General features: G+C 43.3%; 1 protein-coding gene across 4 annotated transcripts in view; it reads left to right on the top strand.

Annotated features, from left to right (window-relative positions):
* Positions 1 to 16775, top strand: part of LOC120446925 (integrin alpha-PS3) — a 30766-nt gene extending 13991 nt beyond the window's left edge. For 2 of the 4 annotated variants that reach the window (XM_039628170.1, XM_039628169.1), the window contains exons 3-9: positions 12368 to 13358; positions 13429 to 13531; positions 13599 to 14183; positions 14246 to 14375; positions 14497 to 14859; positions 14924 to 15806; positions 15871 to 16775. In XM_039628170.1, coding sequence (XP_039484104.1) covers positions 12368 to 13358; positions 13429 to 13531; positions 13599 to 14183; positions 14246 to 14375; positions 14497 to 14859; positions 14924 to 15806; positions 15871 to 15975 — 3160 coding nt within the window. In that variant the 3' untranslated portion in view covers positions 15976 to 16775. Of the gene's footprint in view, positions 1 to 6846; positions 7591 to 10997; positions 11354 to 12367; positions 13359 to 13428; positions 13532 to 13598; positions 14184 to 14245; positions 14376 to 14496; positions 14860 to 14923; positions 15807 to 15870 lie in introns of those variants that run through there. The other 2 variants (XM_039628167.1, XM_039628168.1) reach the window with 2 other exon arrangements.
* Positions 16776 to 17472: the final 697 nt, after the last annotated feature.

Genomic DNA, 17472 nt, shown 5'->3' with positions numbered 1-17472 from the left:
CGTTATCAATCTGGATTTCAAATCAATGGAAAAAGAAATATCCCTATCATAGAAACTGTATTTGAAATCATGGGATATTATCAAAACATTTTTTGTACGCTCTACAACAAGTTAAAGTATGGTAATTACCCAAATTTCTTGATTTCCGAGTTAATTGGTTCTTTGCAATATAATTTATTAAGCTTCATTACAAACATTCTGTAGTTTTGCAATACCACCGAACTAACATCCAACTGCAACTGGAACAGCAGGAGCAAAGGCTTAGAGCTCATTAAATGCAGCGAAATCGTGGCCGTGGCCATATAGAAAACATATCTTTAGCTGCGGCCTTAACTGTCTATTGTTTAGCCAGAGCAAAGCGGCAGTCATGAGGCAGCTGAGGAAAACGATTTCTTTATGGTGCAAACAGCGTCATAATTTAGATCTAATTGTCAGATACTTGCGGCCAGCCAGAAACCGCCACAAAACTGCATGTCGCTGGGCCCAGCACAGCAGCCCCGTGAAAACGTGGCCATGTGGCACTGAAGCACTGCAAATGAAGACATTTGACGAGGTAGCCACCGAGGAGCACCGGCCATTTGGGCAGCCAGACCAGGCGGAGGAGCAGTAGCACCAGTCGAATTTTTGCGTCAATTACGGCGCGGAGCGTTTTATTGGGCAATGGCGTGCTGGGCGCGTATTAAGCCCGCTCGCTGATAGTGGCCACCATTATCAACCTCCACCTCTCCATTCCACCTTTGCCATTCGCCTTGCCTTTCCCCATCACATCACTGCACTCCACTGCACTGCACTTCGGTTCCCTTCCATCTCTTCCCTTCCCTTCCTGCCCAAATGCCCAAATGCCCACCTTAACCCACTAATGATGGCCGGAACGGATACAGATGCATGCGGCGGCCACATCGGCGGCTATTTATTGAAAGTGCATCTAATGAGACATTGGCATTGCTTGCCACAATTTGAGGCGAGCGAATCGGGCTTGATATATGCCATTCATCCACTCAATGGCGAAGAAAAAAGTATACTAAGGAAGGCCCTTCATTTAAAAATGGATAAATGTGGATAAAACATTATCAATGGACTGCAATTAATTTCACGTTATCAGGCACTTGATTACATTTTGCCTTGATTTTTTACTTATTTGAACAGTTTGTTCCCATTCCCTTTGCTTTCAAGTTATTAAGTTATTATTTATGATAAATTATTTATTATTATACATACGTGTTAATCCCGACTATATTGGCGAGTTGACAAAGTATTTAATAAATTTCCGCTTGAAAAGTTTTTGACATATGTATATGTACATACACCATCTTGAACATAGCTGTACGTATTTCTCTCAAAACAGAATGATATATTTGCACACAATTGCCATGAAATTCGATTTTATGAATGAAATTTTGCCAATACATATTTATACGCTTGTTTCAGCTTCCGCCTGTCGGAATAAATCAGATGTCTAGAGCACATCAAAGCGCGATGTGTGACATTTGAACTGGCGGCGGAAATGAACGCATGGTCTGCGAAATAATTTGCCTATAAATACATTGATTTCGCCCCCTCCAACGTAGGAAGTCCGTGCGACAACGCTGCGTATGAGTAATATTGCAAGGTTGGGCTATCGCTGACATTTCTCACGATAATTAGTACTGGCCAGTGGCCAGTGGGCGGTGGGCGGTGGTCGGTGGTTGGTGGGCTAACAGGTGATGAAAGGTGCTCGGCGCAGTTGGGCGTGGGCAGCTTAAGTGACGGCAATTTGCGGTGCCTCAAGGATATTCGATGACAAAAAGAAATTGCTTTGTATTAAGCCGTCTGCCAGTGTCTAGACTGATTTCCACAGCACACATGCCCACACTCGTAAACGAGGAGTTGTGGTGGGGCAAGGGCAAGGGAAGCGGATCTGTGTGTAATAGTCCGCTTAGGCTTGCCATGCTGTCGGCACTTTACATCAAAGTAAAGCCATTGCAATTGGCTAGACAGCGCCTTATAATCCTCTGCCGTTAGTCGGCTGTGTGTTTCGCTTCGCTCGGAACTCGATTCATACGCACTTGCTCGGGAATTTGCTGCGGTTTGGTAATGGATAGTGCTGACCAGCTGAAGCTCGCCCAATTGGCCCATGCATGATTAATTGAGTTTGGCAGCAAAATCTTCGTCCACGTATCTCGGTCCGGGCCAAGGCTTGTGATTCTTCGCCGGTCATCATTTCCGGTCGCATTCACCCACATATTTTGTTCATCATTTGTTTTCCCTTTAAGTACGTGCTGCCATCTAAATAGTTTAGTGCATTCTTTTATTGCTTATTGTTTATTGCTGATTCACATAATTTCCCTATAAAACGGTCATGTGATAAGTTTGCATGCGCGGGATAAGGGAAATCATTATAAGGCACATAAAATATTTAATACATTAATATAATAATGAATCAGGTAAATTTTGCTCTTTATCTAATGGAAATGTATTTAACGTAATTCATACCAGGCTCATACATATATGTATATAAACTATTTTGATGCTAAATAACATTTCGAAATATAAAACATTTATTTGAGTTTTCTTTTCATATCATATCTTCAAATTCATATTTTTAAATACCGATAACAATATAAAGCCGTTACTGAGATGGAAAATGTATTTAACATAATTTACATATACATACTTCATACTTAATACATTTGCTGGCGCCCTCTAGCTCTCTAGCCACACCGTAAATCTGGCAACGCTACGCAACGAGTATTTAAACATGAGCGCAAAAAAAAGTGAGATATGTATAAAAATCGTTTTTTTTGAGAAAAGGTATTAAAATTTCGAGGTGAGTAATTAAACAAAATTATGCTATTTATTTATTAGTTAGAATTAAATTATTTCCCTCTACTTTGCGGATAAACATATATATGGGATATAGTTTAAGATTTGCTGTAAATATTTTTCAATGGTGTAGATTTAACGATGTTGTTTGAAAAGAGTTAAATGAGGTTATTACCCTATAATTACATTGTACTCAACTCTAAAGAATATTGCAATAAATACAGCCAAATACAGTGTGCATGCTTTCCCCGGACTTTAAGCCTAATTATGTAAAAACCATAAAGGAGTGGACCTTTGTTGGGAGTTTGAGATGTGTGCGGTGGCTTTGCATTCATAAAACTGAAAGAAAAAGAAAAAAAAAAACCCAAGCAGCAGCTGCAACCGCAGCTAATCACGTTCCAAAGACGCGTATCTTAGCCGCTCATAATTTGAATTTGAATTAGATTCGAGTTTCGAACTCGGTGTTCTGGCCAGGCGACGACAGCCACTCGTTGTTTTTATGTGATGTGTAAGGAGCATTTAACAGATAGTCTGATTGTTTTATGACGACAACGTGCCGGGCGCAGCGAACGACTGCCAATGGCGACACTAAAGATGACAATTACAATTGCCGATCTTGCGGATCGGAATGGCTCATTTGGAGTGGAGTGACATTGTGGGATTCGAAATACGAGATTGCTTTTCGGCTAACCCTGAGCCAGAAACAACAAAAACCCATCAAAACGGTTCAATTACATGCTATAGGGCAACTCCCAGCTGGTGAAGTGCATCCAAATATCTCACATTACACATTACACTTGGCATACATTTCGGATTTCGGTTGGGCACTCGAGAAGAAATGCAGATAGAGCTGCAGATACAAGTACACATTGCCAACCGGAAGGAAAGCAGAATGATATTGCTTTATGACTCCATCGAAAGCGAAAGTGTTTCACTGGTTTCACTGCCTGTCTTTTTTTTCGCATGAAGGCCTGAATTATGTGGGCGTCGTCTGCCACTCAATCGGCCTCCGATATTTAGGCCAGCAGATCAATTACGAACTGGTATTTTTATGACACCTATTCAACCTGTCGCCGGCGCTCGAAATTTTCAAAAGGGTTGCCTGGTCATTAGATTTACGACTGTCTCTTTGGTGTGCAATAATTAGCTCGCTTCTCTCGAAGGATCTACTTCCATATGGCACATTATTGGCTAAGTAATTGGGAAAGTAATATTTCCAAGCAGTGCAGGGAATGAACTTATGGCACATTATTGGCTTTCATTCCCTGCACTGCTTGGAAATATTACTTTCCTGAGCTCAAACAAACCCATCTACCCATTATAAATGGGTATATATGTACATTGGTGACGTCATAGGAAGGTGAACACCTGCATTGATTCACGGACGTGTTTAGTTTTTTTTACACTTCCTTTTGACATTTATGCCTGCCCAGAAAGTCCAAATAAGGCGCCGCAAGCTCACGTCCGATTCGGTAAATATCCATCATTAGCACTGAGAAAAAACTCCAGGTTCATGTATCGAAGATCATGTTTAATGTTTGGAATTACAAAGGTATACCTAAAGAAAAATACCCATAATAGCTGGGTTCAATGCAGTATTTTTAGAGTAACAACTCAAAATACATGTAGTTCTTTATTTTATTTCCATTTATTATTTGCCTAGATATATTTTCTGAGTGTAGTTGTCACCGGCACCGCTGTTGCTGCCGACTTGTGTGACATGCCTGACTCTGTGACTCCGCTGCAACCTATAATCGCAACTTGCTGATAAACGCCCGCCGCGCACAATAGTCACAAACTTCCGCCAAGTGTAACGACAGATTGCAACTGCTAGTTGCATACGGATCCATTTCAAGGGCAGCTCCCCCATTTGATGCACATCATATCCCCGGAACAGTTCAATTTGCACCCTGTTTCGTGGTGTTGCTGCCGCTACTGGTTGCATCTGGTGACTGGGATGTGCGCCAGAAATAGCTGCCCCCGATAGCGGAGGATGGGGGGTCATGAACTTCAATTACTATGTGTGCCTGGCAGTGGGGCGTGGCACCTCCCCCGTGTTGCAGCAATCGCTGCTGCTGCTTGTGTTGCTGCTACTGCTGCTGTTGCTGATGGCGTGCAGTAACACATAATTGCTGTCAAATCGCCTGGCGGGCGCTTAATTGTGCATTTCAATGGCTGCCTGGTCGAGAAAAAACACTTGCTATGCGGCGTTGGAAAACCGAATTAGCCGCCCTTTTGAACTTCTTGTGTTTACTCAAGTCGCTGGCAAACATTCGATTTTCGAACTTTTAAAGAGAATTTTATTTATGCATCGTATTGGGAGCATTCGACGACTTGTGAATTGAGTTTTATGGCGCGTAATCGGCTGTTGTAGTTCCGCTTATCGGTCGAAACGACTTGCCTACTTGCCTCAGACCTCAGACCCCACTTTTGTTTTATTAGTTTTTATTATTGTTTTACATTGACTTGATAAACGGCTCGGGCTCTGCCTGCGATGGAAATGAAAATCAATTACTGGGCGCACAAACAGGCAGCGATCTAAGCGCGACTTTCCAGCTTATCAGCTTGAGACTGCCGATAGCTGGGGGAAAAGTCAACTGGAGTACTCCCCCACCCCCCTGCCGATCTAATTGAACCCCTGAACCACTGAACACCCTGAACCACTGAACCACTGAACCTACGAACCACCGAACACCGCGTGCTGGGCTCGATTTCATGTCAGCGGATCGTAAAGTTAATAAATTGTGGTCACCACCACCCAACCTACCCCAATAATTGAACGAGGAATGGATAAGGCAGCACGAGTGGCATATACATTCTATACTTCACTTACTACGAGTATACATACTTGTATTTGCCCTGGAGCCCGCTGATAAGCGATTTGATCGCCGTGCAAACATGCCACGGCAGCCAAGTTCAATGACAGCAGTGCGCCGCTCAATTCGGGTGGCCATCGTCGCCTGGGAACTGGGAGCAGGGAATCGTGATCCGCATCCTTTATGTCCGCCATATGCTCTCCGTTTCCACTGCCACTCATCCGCATCTGCATCCATATCCCAAAAAAGGATCACTCGGAGAAAAAATGTAAAAATCAAGACGTTGATTTAAAAATGTAAGATGATATATAAGTAACTCTTTAGTCAAGTAATACAGCAGTCACTTGTAATGTTCCATTTTAGAGCTACACATCACTTTTCTTATAAGTACATATGAAAAATAAGAAATAAATTAGAGATAAGTGCCATAAGCTCGAACTAAGAAGTGCATTTTCCAATAAATTGTTACTTGAGTGGAACGAGGCTTCTTTCTCTCAGTGCCACAGATCTGGCTGAGCCTTTAGACATTGTAAATATTAATTATAGCAAAATCTACGAGATGATGAGAAACAAATAAGCTGGCCTGTTTCCATATGAAGTCGGGGTTCTGTTCCTTCTTCAATGAGTATTAATAAGAAAATACGGCTCCCAGTTGGAACTCCATGGTGACAGGCGTTCGGTTTTTTTTACCCACTTATTTGTACCCTCGCACTTGGGCGTGCACTTATGTGTGTAAGTGTGTAAGTGTGTGTGTGCAGCCGGGGGAGTGTAAATGCAAGTGGCGTTGCGAACAAGGAGAGCCACCACCACAAATGGTCGCGAGCGAGTTGCAGATGCACTGAAAAAAAACATGTACCAATTATTCCATAGTAAATGAAAGTAAAATGAAGTGTAGCTACAAAATGTAACTCACTAATAAACAACTATAGATAGTTCTTATCGCAATGTTTTAGATACTATTTGTATTTGATTATTATTTCAAGTTTTTCTTTGCTAACTATGTAAATAAAGAAATTATGATGAACTTCAAGTTCTGATTACAAAACCGGAATATTGCGGACTAGCAGATAACTCAGCCCAACCATGCGTGCACACACACAGCAGGTCAGAACCTCTCTTTCGACAATCGTGTGAGGTGGACACATCGGGCAGTGGAATCGACGGTCGTCCAAGTCTGGGCTGCAGCACTTGAATTCATTTCATTTCGGTTCGGGTCGTCGAAGAGTGAAAACGTCCAGCACTGATCTGTTGCCCCGTTGAGTCCATAAACGTTGCGGAAATAAAACACCATATATGCTATAGACTATAAGCTATATGCTATAAGCTATATATGCTATAAGCTATATGCTTTAAGCTATATGCCGTATGCTACACATCAGTGCAGAGATACGGCGGTCGAGTAGTGCGATTAGCAACGACTTGTCGCCGGCAAAAAAGTGAGAAGAGCCGAAACAAGTTTGCCTCGATTTTTGTACACCTAGATCTCGCTAGAGAGCATGGCGAAAGCCGGCTGGGCATAAAAATTAAATTAATATAATTTCGAGAGAATGCCGCCATGCAGCAGCGATCTCGAGTGTGTGTGAGTGCTTCAATTAAATTCAATAAATCATAAATAAGTGAGTGCCAACGGATCCTGTTTTAGTGGTGTGGCTCTGTGGCGCAATTGTGTGATTTATTGCCCTCAGAGGAGCCGCGGTCCATTCGAGTGAAATTACCAAATTAAGAAATTACGAAATTGCGAAATTTCGAATGCGAAAACTTAATTTTCATGACTTCCAATGAATGCTGAATCGACAATGTGCCGTCTCATATTCCTTGCCCTCTGCCTCTTGGCTGTGACCTCTCACATCGAAGCATTCAATTTTATGCCGCGACCCAGTCGAGTGATAAACTCCCCGAAGCATCTGAAGTTCCACAAAAACCAGACGCGCAGCTCCTACTTTGGATACACGCTCGTCATCCGACCGACCAGGTGAGTTATCCATTTTCCAGCTGGAGATCGCCGTAAATATTTGCATACATGTAGCGTCTGCATGGTAGTCCGTACTACTTCCGATATCCAACATACATAACCGACATTTCTTTAACGCAAAACAAGCGAGTGCTTTCATTTCGAAGCCAACACACCTCTGTCAATATTTTGAAACTTCTGGCGCACGGAAATGGAAACTGAAGCTTGCGAAAAGGGGATCGACAGAAGTCGAGGCTTGACAAAATTAGTAACGCCTTTGGCTGGTTTATTGGCACTTAACACTCCGTTGCTCTATTTGCCAAGAAATTAAAATGTCATTTACGCCCAGTCGTCAATGGGTGCGCAGCATAGGTGGTTCGAGTTTTGGGGCAGAACTCTTGTGGTATCTCGAAAAACCCAGCTTGAAAACCTCTCAAAAACAATACCACTTCAGAGCGGATTTTTCTTAAAATAACAAATAACACAAAAAACTGGCTACTTCCACTCCAATTGCCACAGATATCCGAGAGATCGCAACTCCGTCTCGAACAATTGACAAACCCGAACACTTTTCAGTGAGCCGGGGCGACCTACATATCATATGATATGTGTGTAGACCCGATGGCGGCTACTTTTGCTGGAGTGCGGACTCCAAACATGACATCACACACCTCAGTCGGCGCCACAAATCACAGTTAATTGAATAAGAAGAAAGTGCTCAGATAGAAGCTCAGATACGCTTCCCGAGATACGTACTCTTCAAGGGGGATTCTCTCTTAGCTGACACAGAAAGATGCTAGTTCATGCCTTGTAATTTATGTCAGAGTTGAATTGTAATGTTTTTGCCAAAATTAAGGCCATAGCTTAGATACAAGCACTACTTGGCCAGCAGCAACCTATCTCGTTTTAATTGAGGCGATCAGTAAACCTGGTTAGAATGCAGTACTCGTACGCGATCATAACGAGCTAGCTTTTGACCATATTTTATTTCCATAAACCTGGATGGGTAATTTGGAACTTCCTCTACAGTTGCCGCTCCCCTTCCAGCTATTTTTTTTATTACCAGCACTTTGGAGCCCAAAATACCCATGACTCTTGGCCATTACGAAGTGCGCCTAATTATGTACGGAAATTGCGCGTAAAATCACGACAAGCCGTAATTTATATCACATCAATTGAAGTTGGCTGAAACAAACAAAAAGTGTGGATCTTGTTTATGGTCTCCCAATGAAATGATGGCTGTAATGGCTGTATTCCAAACGTCCATGTGGGAGCAGTGCATCCATCCACTCACTGTTTCCCAACACCACTTGCATTCTGGCGAAATGAGTCACAAATGTTTCCAATCCGATTTGAAGGCGATGGCGTCTGCAGACCTGCCCCCCATCCCCATCCCCATACCCATTCCCATCCACGCCCTCCGAAGAGTTCGCCTGTTCAGCTGACACCACACACAAATATTTTTAGCCGTCTTACGCTGGGTCATTAAACCGAATTCCTTATAACAAAAACAAAAACCAAAAAACTGAAGACTCCACAACGGAAAACGGTGCAGCGTGGTGGCTTTGTTCTTAACATTTGATGACCGCACGCTGCATCATTTCTTTGTTTTTGTTTGGCTGATGCAGATGGAGATGGAGATGGATATGGTGCTGGAGATTTGTGTGGTCCACAACATGGCTTATTGTTATTGTTCGCGCACAAAAGCCGATAAACGTTCCTTGTTCGGCATTTAAACAAAGCGCCATCGCACCACACTGCACTTCGGACTAAAAAAAAACGCACTCTTATAGTCGATATATGAGTTATGTATTGCATTTGAATTTATTAAAATATATCTAGTGGCATACAACTATATTTAGAAGACCTTAAACAGGGTAGAATAAATTGGAATATATTTTAAACTATTTTTATTGTTAGTCTAGAGTGTTCCTTTGATTAAATAGTTCTGAAGTTATAACTTGAAAGTGACTTAAATTCTGAAAAAAATAGATGGAAAATCGTTAGAGGAGGAGCGACTTAAATGATTCATTATCTGCTTCCAAAAATAGTTCAAGATATAAGAAATAATGCAATATTTTACATTCACACAACTTTCTTAAGTTTTCGTGGTTAACCTCTGCTTCCAACGAGTTGAACACCGTTGTAGTTATGCACAAAGGCCATGGCAAGAAGTTGGGGCTTGGGGGCAGATGCGTGTGCAGACGTGGTTTACTTGGCCATGACTCATGTTTTGGGGAAATACGTAAGCGACAGCCCGTACATTGTATTACAGCTGAGATACGCCGAAATTTCTGGCCAAAACAAATGTTGGCTGACTGTTTTTAGGACTCACACCACTCTGTTTAACATGCGGCATAAACAATTTCTGGATCAGGTAGCCAAAGTGGCATGTGCTTGTTACTCGCCTATTTAAATATGTTGACACTCTTTTGTTTTTTAACTGTCTTCATTTCACGCACTTAATTGCATGCTCAAACTATTTGAATCGAGCCATTATGCGGATAAAGTTACGCCTGAAATCAGGACGGGAAGCAAATGCATGCATGCTGACTCATACGACTGACTAAGCCGCCGATTCGAGCCGGGGAAAACTTGTATACGAGTAGATAAGTAAAGCAACAAGCCAATCGAGGTGAGACTGGGGTCAGAAAATTATAAAATGAAAATGTAGTAGTTGAGCTTGATTCACATTAGATGCTTAGTTGTGTCACGCTCCTTTGGATTTCGCCAATAACAGAGGTGTTATCAGCACTTGACTTTTGCTGACTGTTTTAACAAGAAAATCAATACTTTTTTTTTGGACTGTCTAATCTAAATGGGAACTCTATATCCTGTGAATTGAGTTGGAAATGAGTCAGTCCATGTAGCTGATTAAAAACAACTGGTTCCGCATTGAAATTGCAAGCTCAGTAAGTTGAATCTTTTAAATTACTGGTCAAGGTTTAGATACAAAACGAGCAGTAGGTTTAATTTTTTGGGAACTCTCTGTGAATTAATTATAAAGGTAAATAATTATTTTAATATTAAAGTAGACTGTTATGGATGGGAGAGGTATAAGTGAGGTATTAGTATGCTAGGAAGATAAAATCTTTTACGGTTTAGACTTATCATAGCTTTTTTTGGGCCCCCACTCCTATCCAACTTTTCTGTGAGTCAGCTGCTTAAGAAAACAAACAGTTTTTTATGATGCAGAGCAGCATCCATGGAAAGCGCAAATATGGTAGGGCAATCGAATTGAAGATGTTATTCACGCCACTCCCACGAGAGCGGAGCTCCAACGGTACCGCGAGTAAGCCTGGCCAAGACAGTGGCGCTCTCTCGCCACTTTTTTTGAGATACCAAAAGTCGAGTAACCCGTTTTCTCTCCCGCTATCAGAGCCCCAACTTCGATGCGGTGGTGAGGTCTCTGGGGAAACTGAGCTCGGTGGTTAGTAGCCAAGAGAGCTTCGATCGGAACGGCAGCAATTTATTAACCGGCAGCGGATTTCTGCAACGCGGGCCTTTCAAGCGAAAGTGATAATACAACGAAGTGCAGATAGTTGGGGCGACAAACGCGTGGCTGTTGAATAATCGTGGTCTGCAAAGCTGCCGAAATGGTGGGACAAGGTCGCGATTTCTGGGTGGTGCTGTTGGTGGGGCTGTGGTGCCTGGCCAGCCAGTGCAATGCATTCAACCTATCGCCACTACCCAACCGGCAGATACTGGATCCCCAGTTCGCCACCAATCTGCCCAAGGTGCGTGCGTCATACTTCGGATTCACCATGAGCCTGCGACCCAATGGGTAAGACTCCAATATAGCAATGTAGCAGCTCCCGCATCTTCATCTTACCCACTCCCTGGAGTGGAGTAAACAGGTTGTGCGATGATGATTCACGCCGGCGGGTGCCAATCGAATGGCTGTAGCTGTAAAATTGAATGAACAACGATTTTTTGTGAAAAACGCTCAAGCAGTTGAGAACAAATATAAAAGTGTCGAAGAAAGAAATGCTGCCACACACTTAATGCCTTGTGCAAACGATGAAGTCATACTCTTAATATCAATTAACTACCATGCCGGGGAGGTGTAGTCAAGCATAAATGTACATATACAAGGCAGCTTTATTTAGATATCAAGTTCTTTTGTATTTTGTGCGAGCAGAATGTTATGCAAATATCTGCAACGCTGCACGTCCGAACCTTTGTTGACTCAATAAGTCAGCTATTTAGGGCGGAGTTCGTATGGCTATACTCGTATGTCTCGTATTTCTATAGCGCTTAGATTCGTCAATGCCAATTTGTTATCAGCCAACGTTGCCAGCTTCGTATTTACCGATTTTCGATAAGATTGCCGAAGGCACAGTGAACTGCCGCTAAGAACGCCCCAAAACGCTGATAAGCCAACCAACCATATTGTATGTTGTGTGGGAACTATGTTGTTGAGATTCGCTTGCTCACATCTTATCGAATTTCGTTCGTCAATTTGCTATAGTATTTGCAGGTTCTGGGAAAAAGTCGACTAATAATCGACCACCTCAATTGAATTCAATGGCTGACTAATGCGAAGCAAAGAGAGCAAAACCGTTTCCGCTACATATTTAATATGTAATATATATATACGTAATATCTAGGCTAAAAGTTATATAGCTGACAGCTCATTATTAGCATTAGCATTCACAAAAGATAATAGCTTAGTTTTATAATAGGAGATATCTAACGTAAAATATTACAATTACAAAAATATATCAACAAGTGAGATAAAATCCATTGCAACGTAAATAAAATAAATAAATACAAATAATTTTCGTTATCATTACAGCATCATTGTGGGAGCGCCTAGAGCTCAATCCACCTTGGAATCGCAACGCAACATCAACGAAACGGGAGCGATCTACAGGTGCTCCCTGACCAACAGTGTCTGCAGTCCGTATGTCCTGGATTCCCGTGGCAATGTGGATGCGCCCTACAATGAGTACACACTGGACTCGGAGCGCAAGGACTTTCAGTGGCTGGGCGGCTCGATGGACGGCGGCCCCAAGGACACGGACAAGCTCCTCGTGTGTGCCCCTCGGTTCTACGCGCCCAGTCCGCGGGACAACCATCTGCATGGAGTGTGCTACTGGGTGCAGAATACGGTGGCCAGCACTCCGCAACATGTTACCCGCATCTCTCCACTCCGCCTGAAATCTGATCAGGTGCGGGAAGAGGATAAGGACAACAAGGCTAGCTTCTTCTACATCATGGGCGAACTGGGATTGAGCGCCCATGTGGCGGACGACAATACCAAGTTCCTTATTGGAGCACCCGGCATCAATACGTGGAGGGGATCGGTGATTCTGTACCGGCAAGTGGACCCAGTGGACAACCCCAGCGCCAGCAGACGTGACACGGGCAAGGCGCTGCGACGAACGCTGCGCGATGTGGACACCAACGAATATACGCCGGAACACTATGCACCTGAGATCCCGAACCCGGCGCATTGGGGCCAGGAAGAAGACTCTTACTTCGGCTATGCCGTGAGCTCTGGCTTCTTCGACAGCTCCGATCCCACCAAGCTGCTCTATGTGGCCACCGCTCCCCAGGCCAACAAACAGTCCGGTGAGGCGTACATTTTCGATGTCCGGGGCAAGGGCATACAGAAGTACCACGTGTTCCGCGGCGAGCAGTTTGGCGAATACTTTGGCTACTCCGTTTTGGCGGAAGATCTCAATGGAGATGGAAAAACGGACGTCATCGTATCAGCGCCACAGCACGCTCTGGAGGATTCCCATGACAATGGAGCCATCTACGTGTTCATCAACAAAGGCTTTGTGAGTAATGCATTGCCTAATGCTCCTATGGAATATTAAATTAATGACTAATCTTTTCTTATCATTGCAGTTCAACTTCGAACGACAGATTTTGCGCTCGCCAGTGGAGACTAAGGCGCGTTTCGGCACTACTCTATCCCGTCTAGGAGATATTAATCACGATGGGTACAATGGTGAGTTTTCATAGGATATTCATTAGATTCATTAAATATAATCAAATATTGTTTTCGCATTCTACAGATGTTGCAGTTGGAGCTCCCTTTGCTGGCAATGGTTCGGTGTTCATCTACTTGGGCAGCGAAAACGGATTGCGGGATGAGCCGAGTCAGCGACTGAATGCTCCTTCCCAGAAGCCCGCCAAGTACGGATCGCACATGTTCGGCCACGGGCTGTCCCGTGGATCCGACATAGATGGCAACGGATTCAACGACTTCGCGATCGGTGCTCCAAACGAGGAGGCAGTGTATCTGTATCGCGCCTATCCAGTCGTTAAGGTGCACGCCACTGTAAAATCCGAGTCTCGGGAGATCAAACCGGAGCAGGAGAAGGTGAAGATCACCGCCTGCTACAAGCTGAGTACTACTTCCACCGCCAAGGAGGTACAGGAACAGGAACTGGCCATCCGCATCGTCATGGACAAACAGCTGAAGCGGGTTAAGTTCACCCAGACGCAGACCAATGAGATGAGCTTCAAGGCGAATGCGAATCTCGGCGAGCAGTGCCGCGTCTACGAGACCCAGGTGCGCTACAGCGAGAAGGACATTTTCACTCCCATCGATCTGGAGATGCACTACGAACTGACCAAGAAAGTTCCCGACTCCGAGGGTGAGTTTGATCTACTTCATCTGTTAGATTTGCTAGGTCTGTAACGCATTTTGTATTTACAGAATTCTGCGAAACGTGTGCGGTCGTCGATCCGCAGGAACCAAAGGTTTCCACTCAGAAGATCATCTTCAGCACGGGCTGTGCCACCGATGTTTGCACTGCTGATCTGCAGCTGAGGAGCAAGAATGTGAGGTATGTCAAAAGCAGTTTGATAAAGAGTCACTCTTGTTTGTTTCTATATTTAAAACGTTTTAATCACACTAATTTACGCTAGATCTATGACTTATAAAGTGTTATTTTTTCATTTCTCCAGCCCCAATTATATTTTGGGCAGTGCCGACACACTGCGCCTGAACTACGAGATCACAAACGTGGGAGAGACCGCCTACCTGCCCCAATTCAATGTGACCAGCACTTCCCGCCTGGCCTTCGCCCAGGTGCCTGGAAACTGCAAGGTGGCCGATGCGGTCATGGTGTGCGATTTGAACCGCGGACGACCCCTGGCCAAAGGTGACTCCGACTCCGTGGCCATCAGCTTCGATGTGAGCCAACTCAGCGGACAGTCGCTGATCATCCACGCAGAAGTATTTAGTACGGGATACGAGAAGAATCCCACGGACAACAAGCAGACCAATGTGATCGGTCTGAAGGAGTTCACCGAAATCGATGCCAGCGGGTGAGTAGCAATAAGGCATTGATAATCAATTTAGATCTGACTGAAATCCGTTTGTAATTTTCAGTGGCCAAACGAACAATCAAATCGACTTGGAGCACTACAGTAACTCCGCGGAAATTGTCAACAACTACGAGATCAAGAGCAATGGGCCCAGTGTAATCGAGCAGTTGACGGTGTCCTTCTACATACCCATTGCCTACAAGGTGGCTGGCTCCACTGCCATTATACCGATCATCAATGTGACCAGCCTGAAGATGCAGGCCTCCTACGACTCCCAGCTGCTGGGCATCGATCTGTACGACCAGAACAATACCCTGCTCATCGTGGATCCCGTTGAGGTGGTCACCACGCTGAGTGGCGGCTTGGAGCGGACCGTGATCACCCAGAACAGGCAGAGCTACGACATCCACACCAGTGGGCATGTGCACCAGACCTTGGAGATTCTCGATACGGATAGGGTGGCCACAGCTTCCATGTCCCGAAAGCGACGCGACCTCAAGGCCTTGACCGCCAATCGGGAGCAGTATGCTCGCATCTCGAATGTCAAGGCACACGATCTGCTGAGCGAAGACTTTAAGGGTCAGCTGCCCGTGAATCGCACCATTGTGTTCAACTGCCGGGATCCCGAGATGACCATCTGTGTCCGAGCCGAGATGCGAGTGCACTTTAGGCCAGAGAAATCGATTAACCTGAACGTGCGCTACAGTGTGGATCTGAATGAAGTTAACGCCATATTAATGGATCCCTGGGAGTACTTTGTCATCCTGACCGACCTGCGTCTGCAGAAGAAGGGCGATCCCACCTCCACTTCATTTTCGATCAATCAAAGAATCGAACCGAACATTATATCCAAGCATCTGGAGGCGGGACTGCCCATCTGGATCATCATTGTGTCCGTAATCGGTGGCTTGCTGCTGCTCTCTGCGATAAGCTATTTGCTATACAAGGTTCGTTATTTGGTAATAATACTTGCCAGCCCTTATATCTGACTTAAATATATCTCTCCACTAGTTTGGCTTCTTCAATCGGGCCAAGAAGGACGAGCTGGACCGACTGGTGCAGCAGAATCCCGTCGAGCCTGAGGCAGAGAACCTCAACAGCGGCGGAAACAACTAGATCTTGCACTGCGATTTTCTAGGCGCACACATCACATTCAAAATGGATGGAACCAGTTACCAAATCCTATTTTCACAACGCGAAGACTATCCACTAAATGTGTTCTCATGCATTTAAGAAAGGAACGAAAGCAGCAGGAGAAAATTACGAACTACAGGACATTCAATGTTTCTCTTGGTTTGAACTATAGTGGCAGCGGAAAAGTGCCTTTTAGTTTTTAGGTTACCTCTTATTTATACGAGAGTTTCATGTGTGCTGTACCAGCCATATTGCCATTTGTTGTATATATTTATTAAACATTTTTATACCCGTTACTAGCAAAGTGTGCAATATGTTACGAGAAGAGTATGCATCAGGAAATGTTATATGATAATATAAAATATATATATAATCGTGATTAGGATTACCTTCCAAGTTCCGTCTGTTGGTCCGCACGAACGGCGAATTCATGCCCACAGTTTTAAGTATCTAGAATATTTAATTGAAATCATAGGTATGAGGAAAATAGATAAGTTAGCACTTAACCTGGCGCCATTTATATATAAATGCACATCCTTAGATGAGTAACGGGTATCTGATAGTCGAGACACTCGACTTAAACGGTCCCTTTTGTTAATAAATGATAATTGTAATAAATTTGTAAAGGTAGCTTTACAGGGCGACGTGAAAGACTTTATTAATGTATAAATTGTAAAAACGAAGCTAGGATATTTAGGAACTTAACAGCTGGTATAACAAGTATTCCTGTATTATATTAGAGTATTAAAATGATGAAGAATAAATAAAAGTTTAAAACAAAACTTAGAGATTATTTCATTTGTCATTTGAAGTCTATTTTAGATTTGATATAATTTTGTACTTGTTTGGTTTTAATGACTACATTTTTTGTCATTGTTCCTAAATATATTGCATAAGTATTAAACTCCACATTTTGTTTTCGAGATACATTGTGGAATGACCCAAAGCTTAGTCATCATCAGCATAAGTTTTCAAAAGTTTGAGTAATTTGACTTCGTTTTGGTTTCATTTAATTTCGAAAGCTTGAAGTGCTCGGTCGCAGGAATATAAATTTGTTTCGTTAAATAAATTACTTTATGTTGTTCGGTCAATTAAATAATTTTGCTAAATTTTATACGAAATGTATTGTCTTCTTGTTATTGCGTTGTTTGCCCTTCAATCCCAAATCAATGCATTTAATATTTCGCCGTGTCCGAACTTAAGAATTAACTATGAGGGACATCACAAACAGGAACGCAGTTCCTATTTTGGATTTTCCTTAGTCATCCGAGGGAAAAAGTAAGTTAAAAATAAAAAAGCGGTCATTATAATGAATATATGACTATACCTCAAGATTAAATCGGATTAAATGAAACTAGATGATTACATTCATAGAAGTTTTACTCGAATTCTGTGACAACTCTTCTGACAACTATTCTGTTTTAATAAATAATATTCGGTTAGTTCATTTCATTTCGGTTAGTTCATTTGATGAATAAT

This window comes from Drosophila santomea, chromosome 2R (genome assembly GCF_016746245.2).
Source record: "Drosophila santomea strain STO CAGO 1482 chromosome 2R, Prin_Dsan_1.1, whole genome shotgun sequence".
Classification (NCBI taxonomy): Eukaryota; Metazoa; Arthropoda; class Insecta; order Diptera; family Drosophilidae; genus Drosophila; species Drosophila santomea.
The sequence above is the reverse complement of the archived record's forward strand: the minus strand, read 5'-3'. Positions and strand labels throughout refer to the sequence as shown.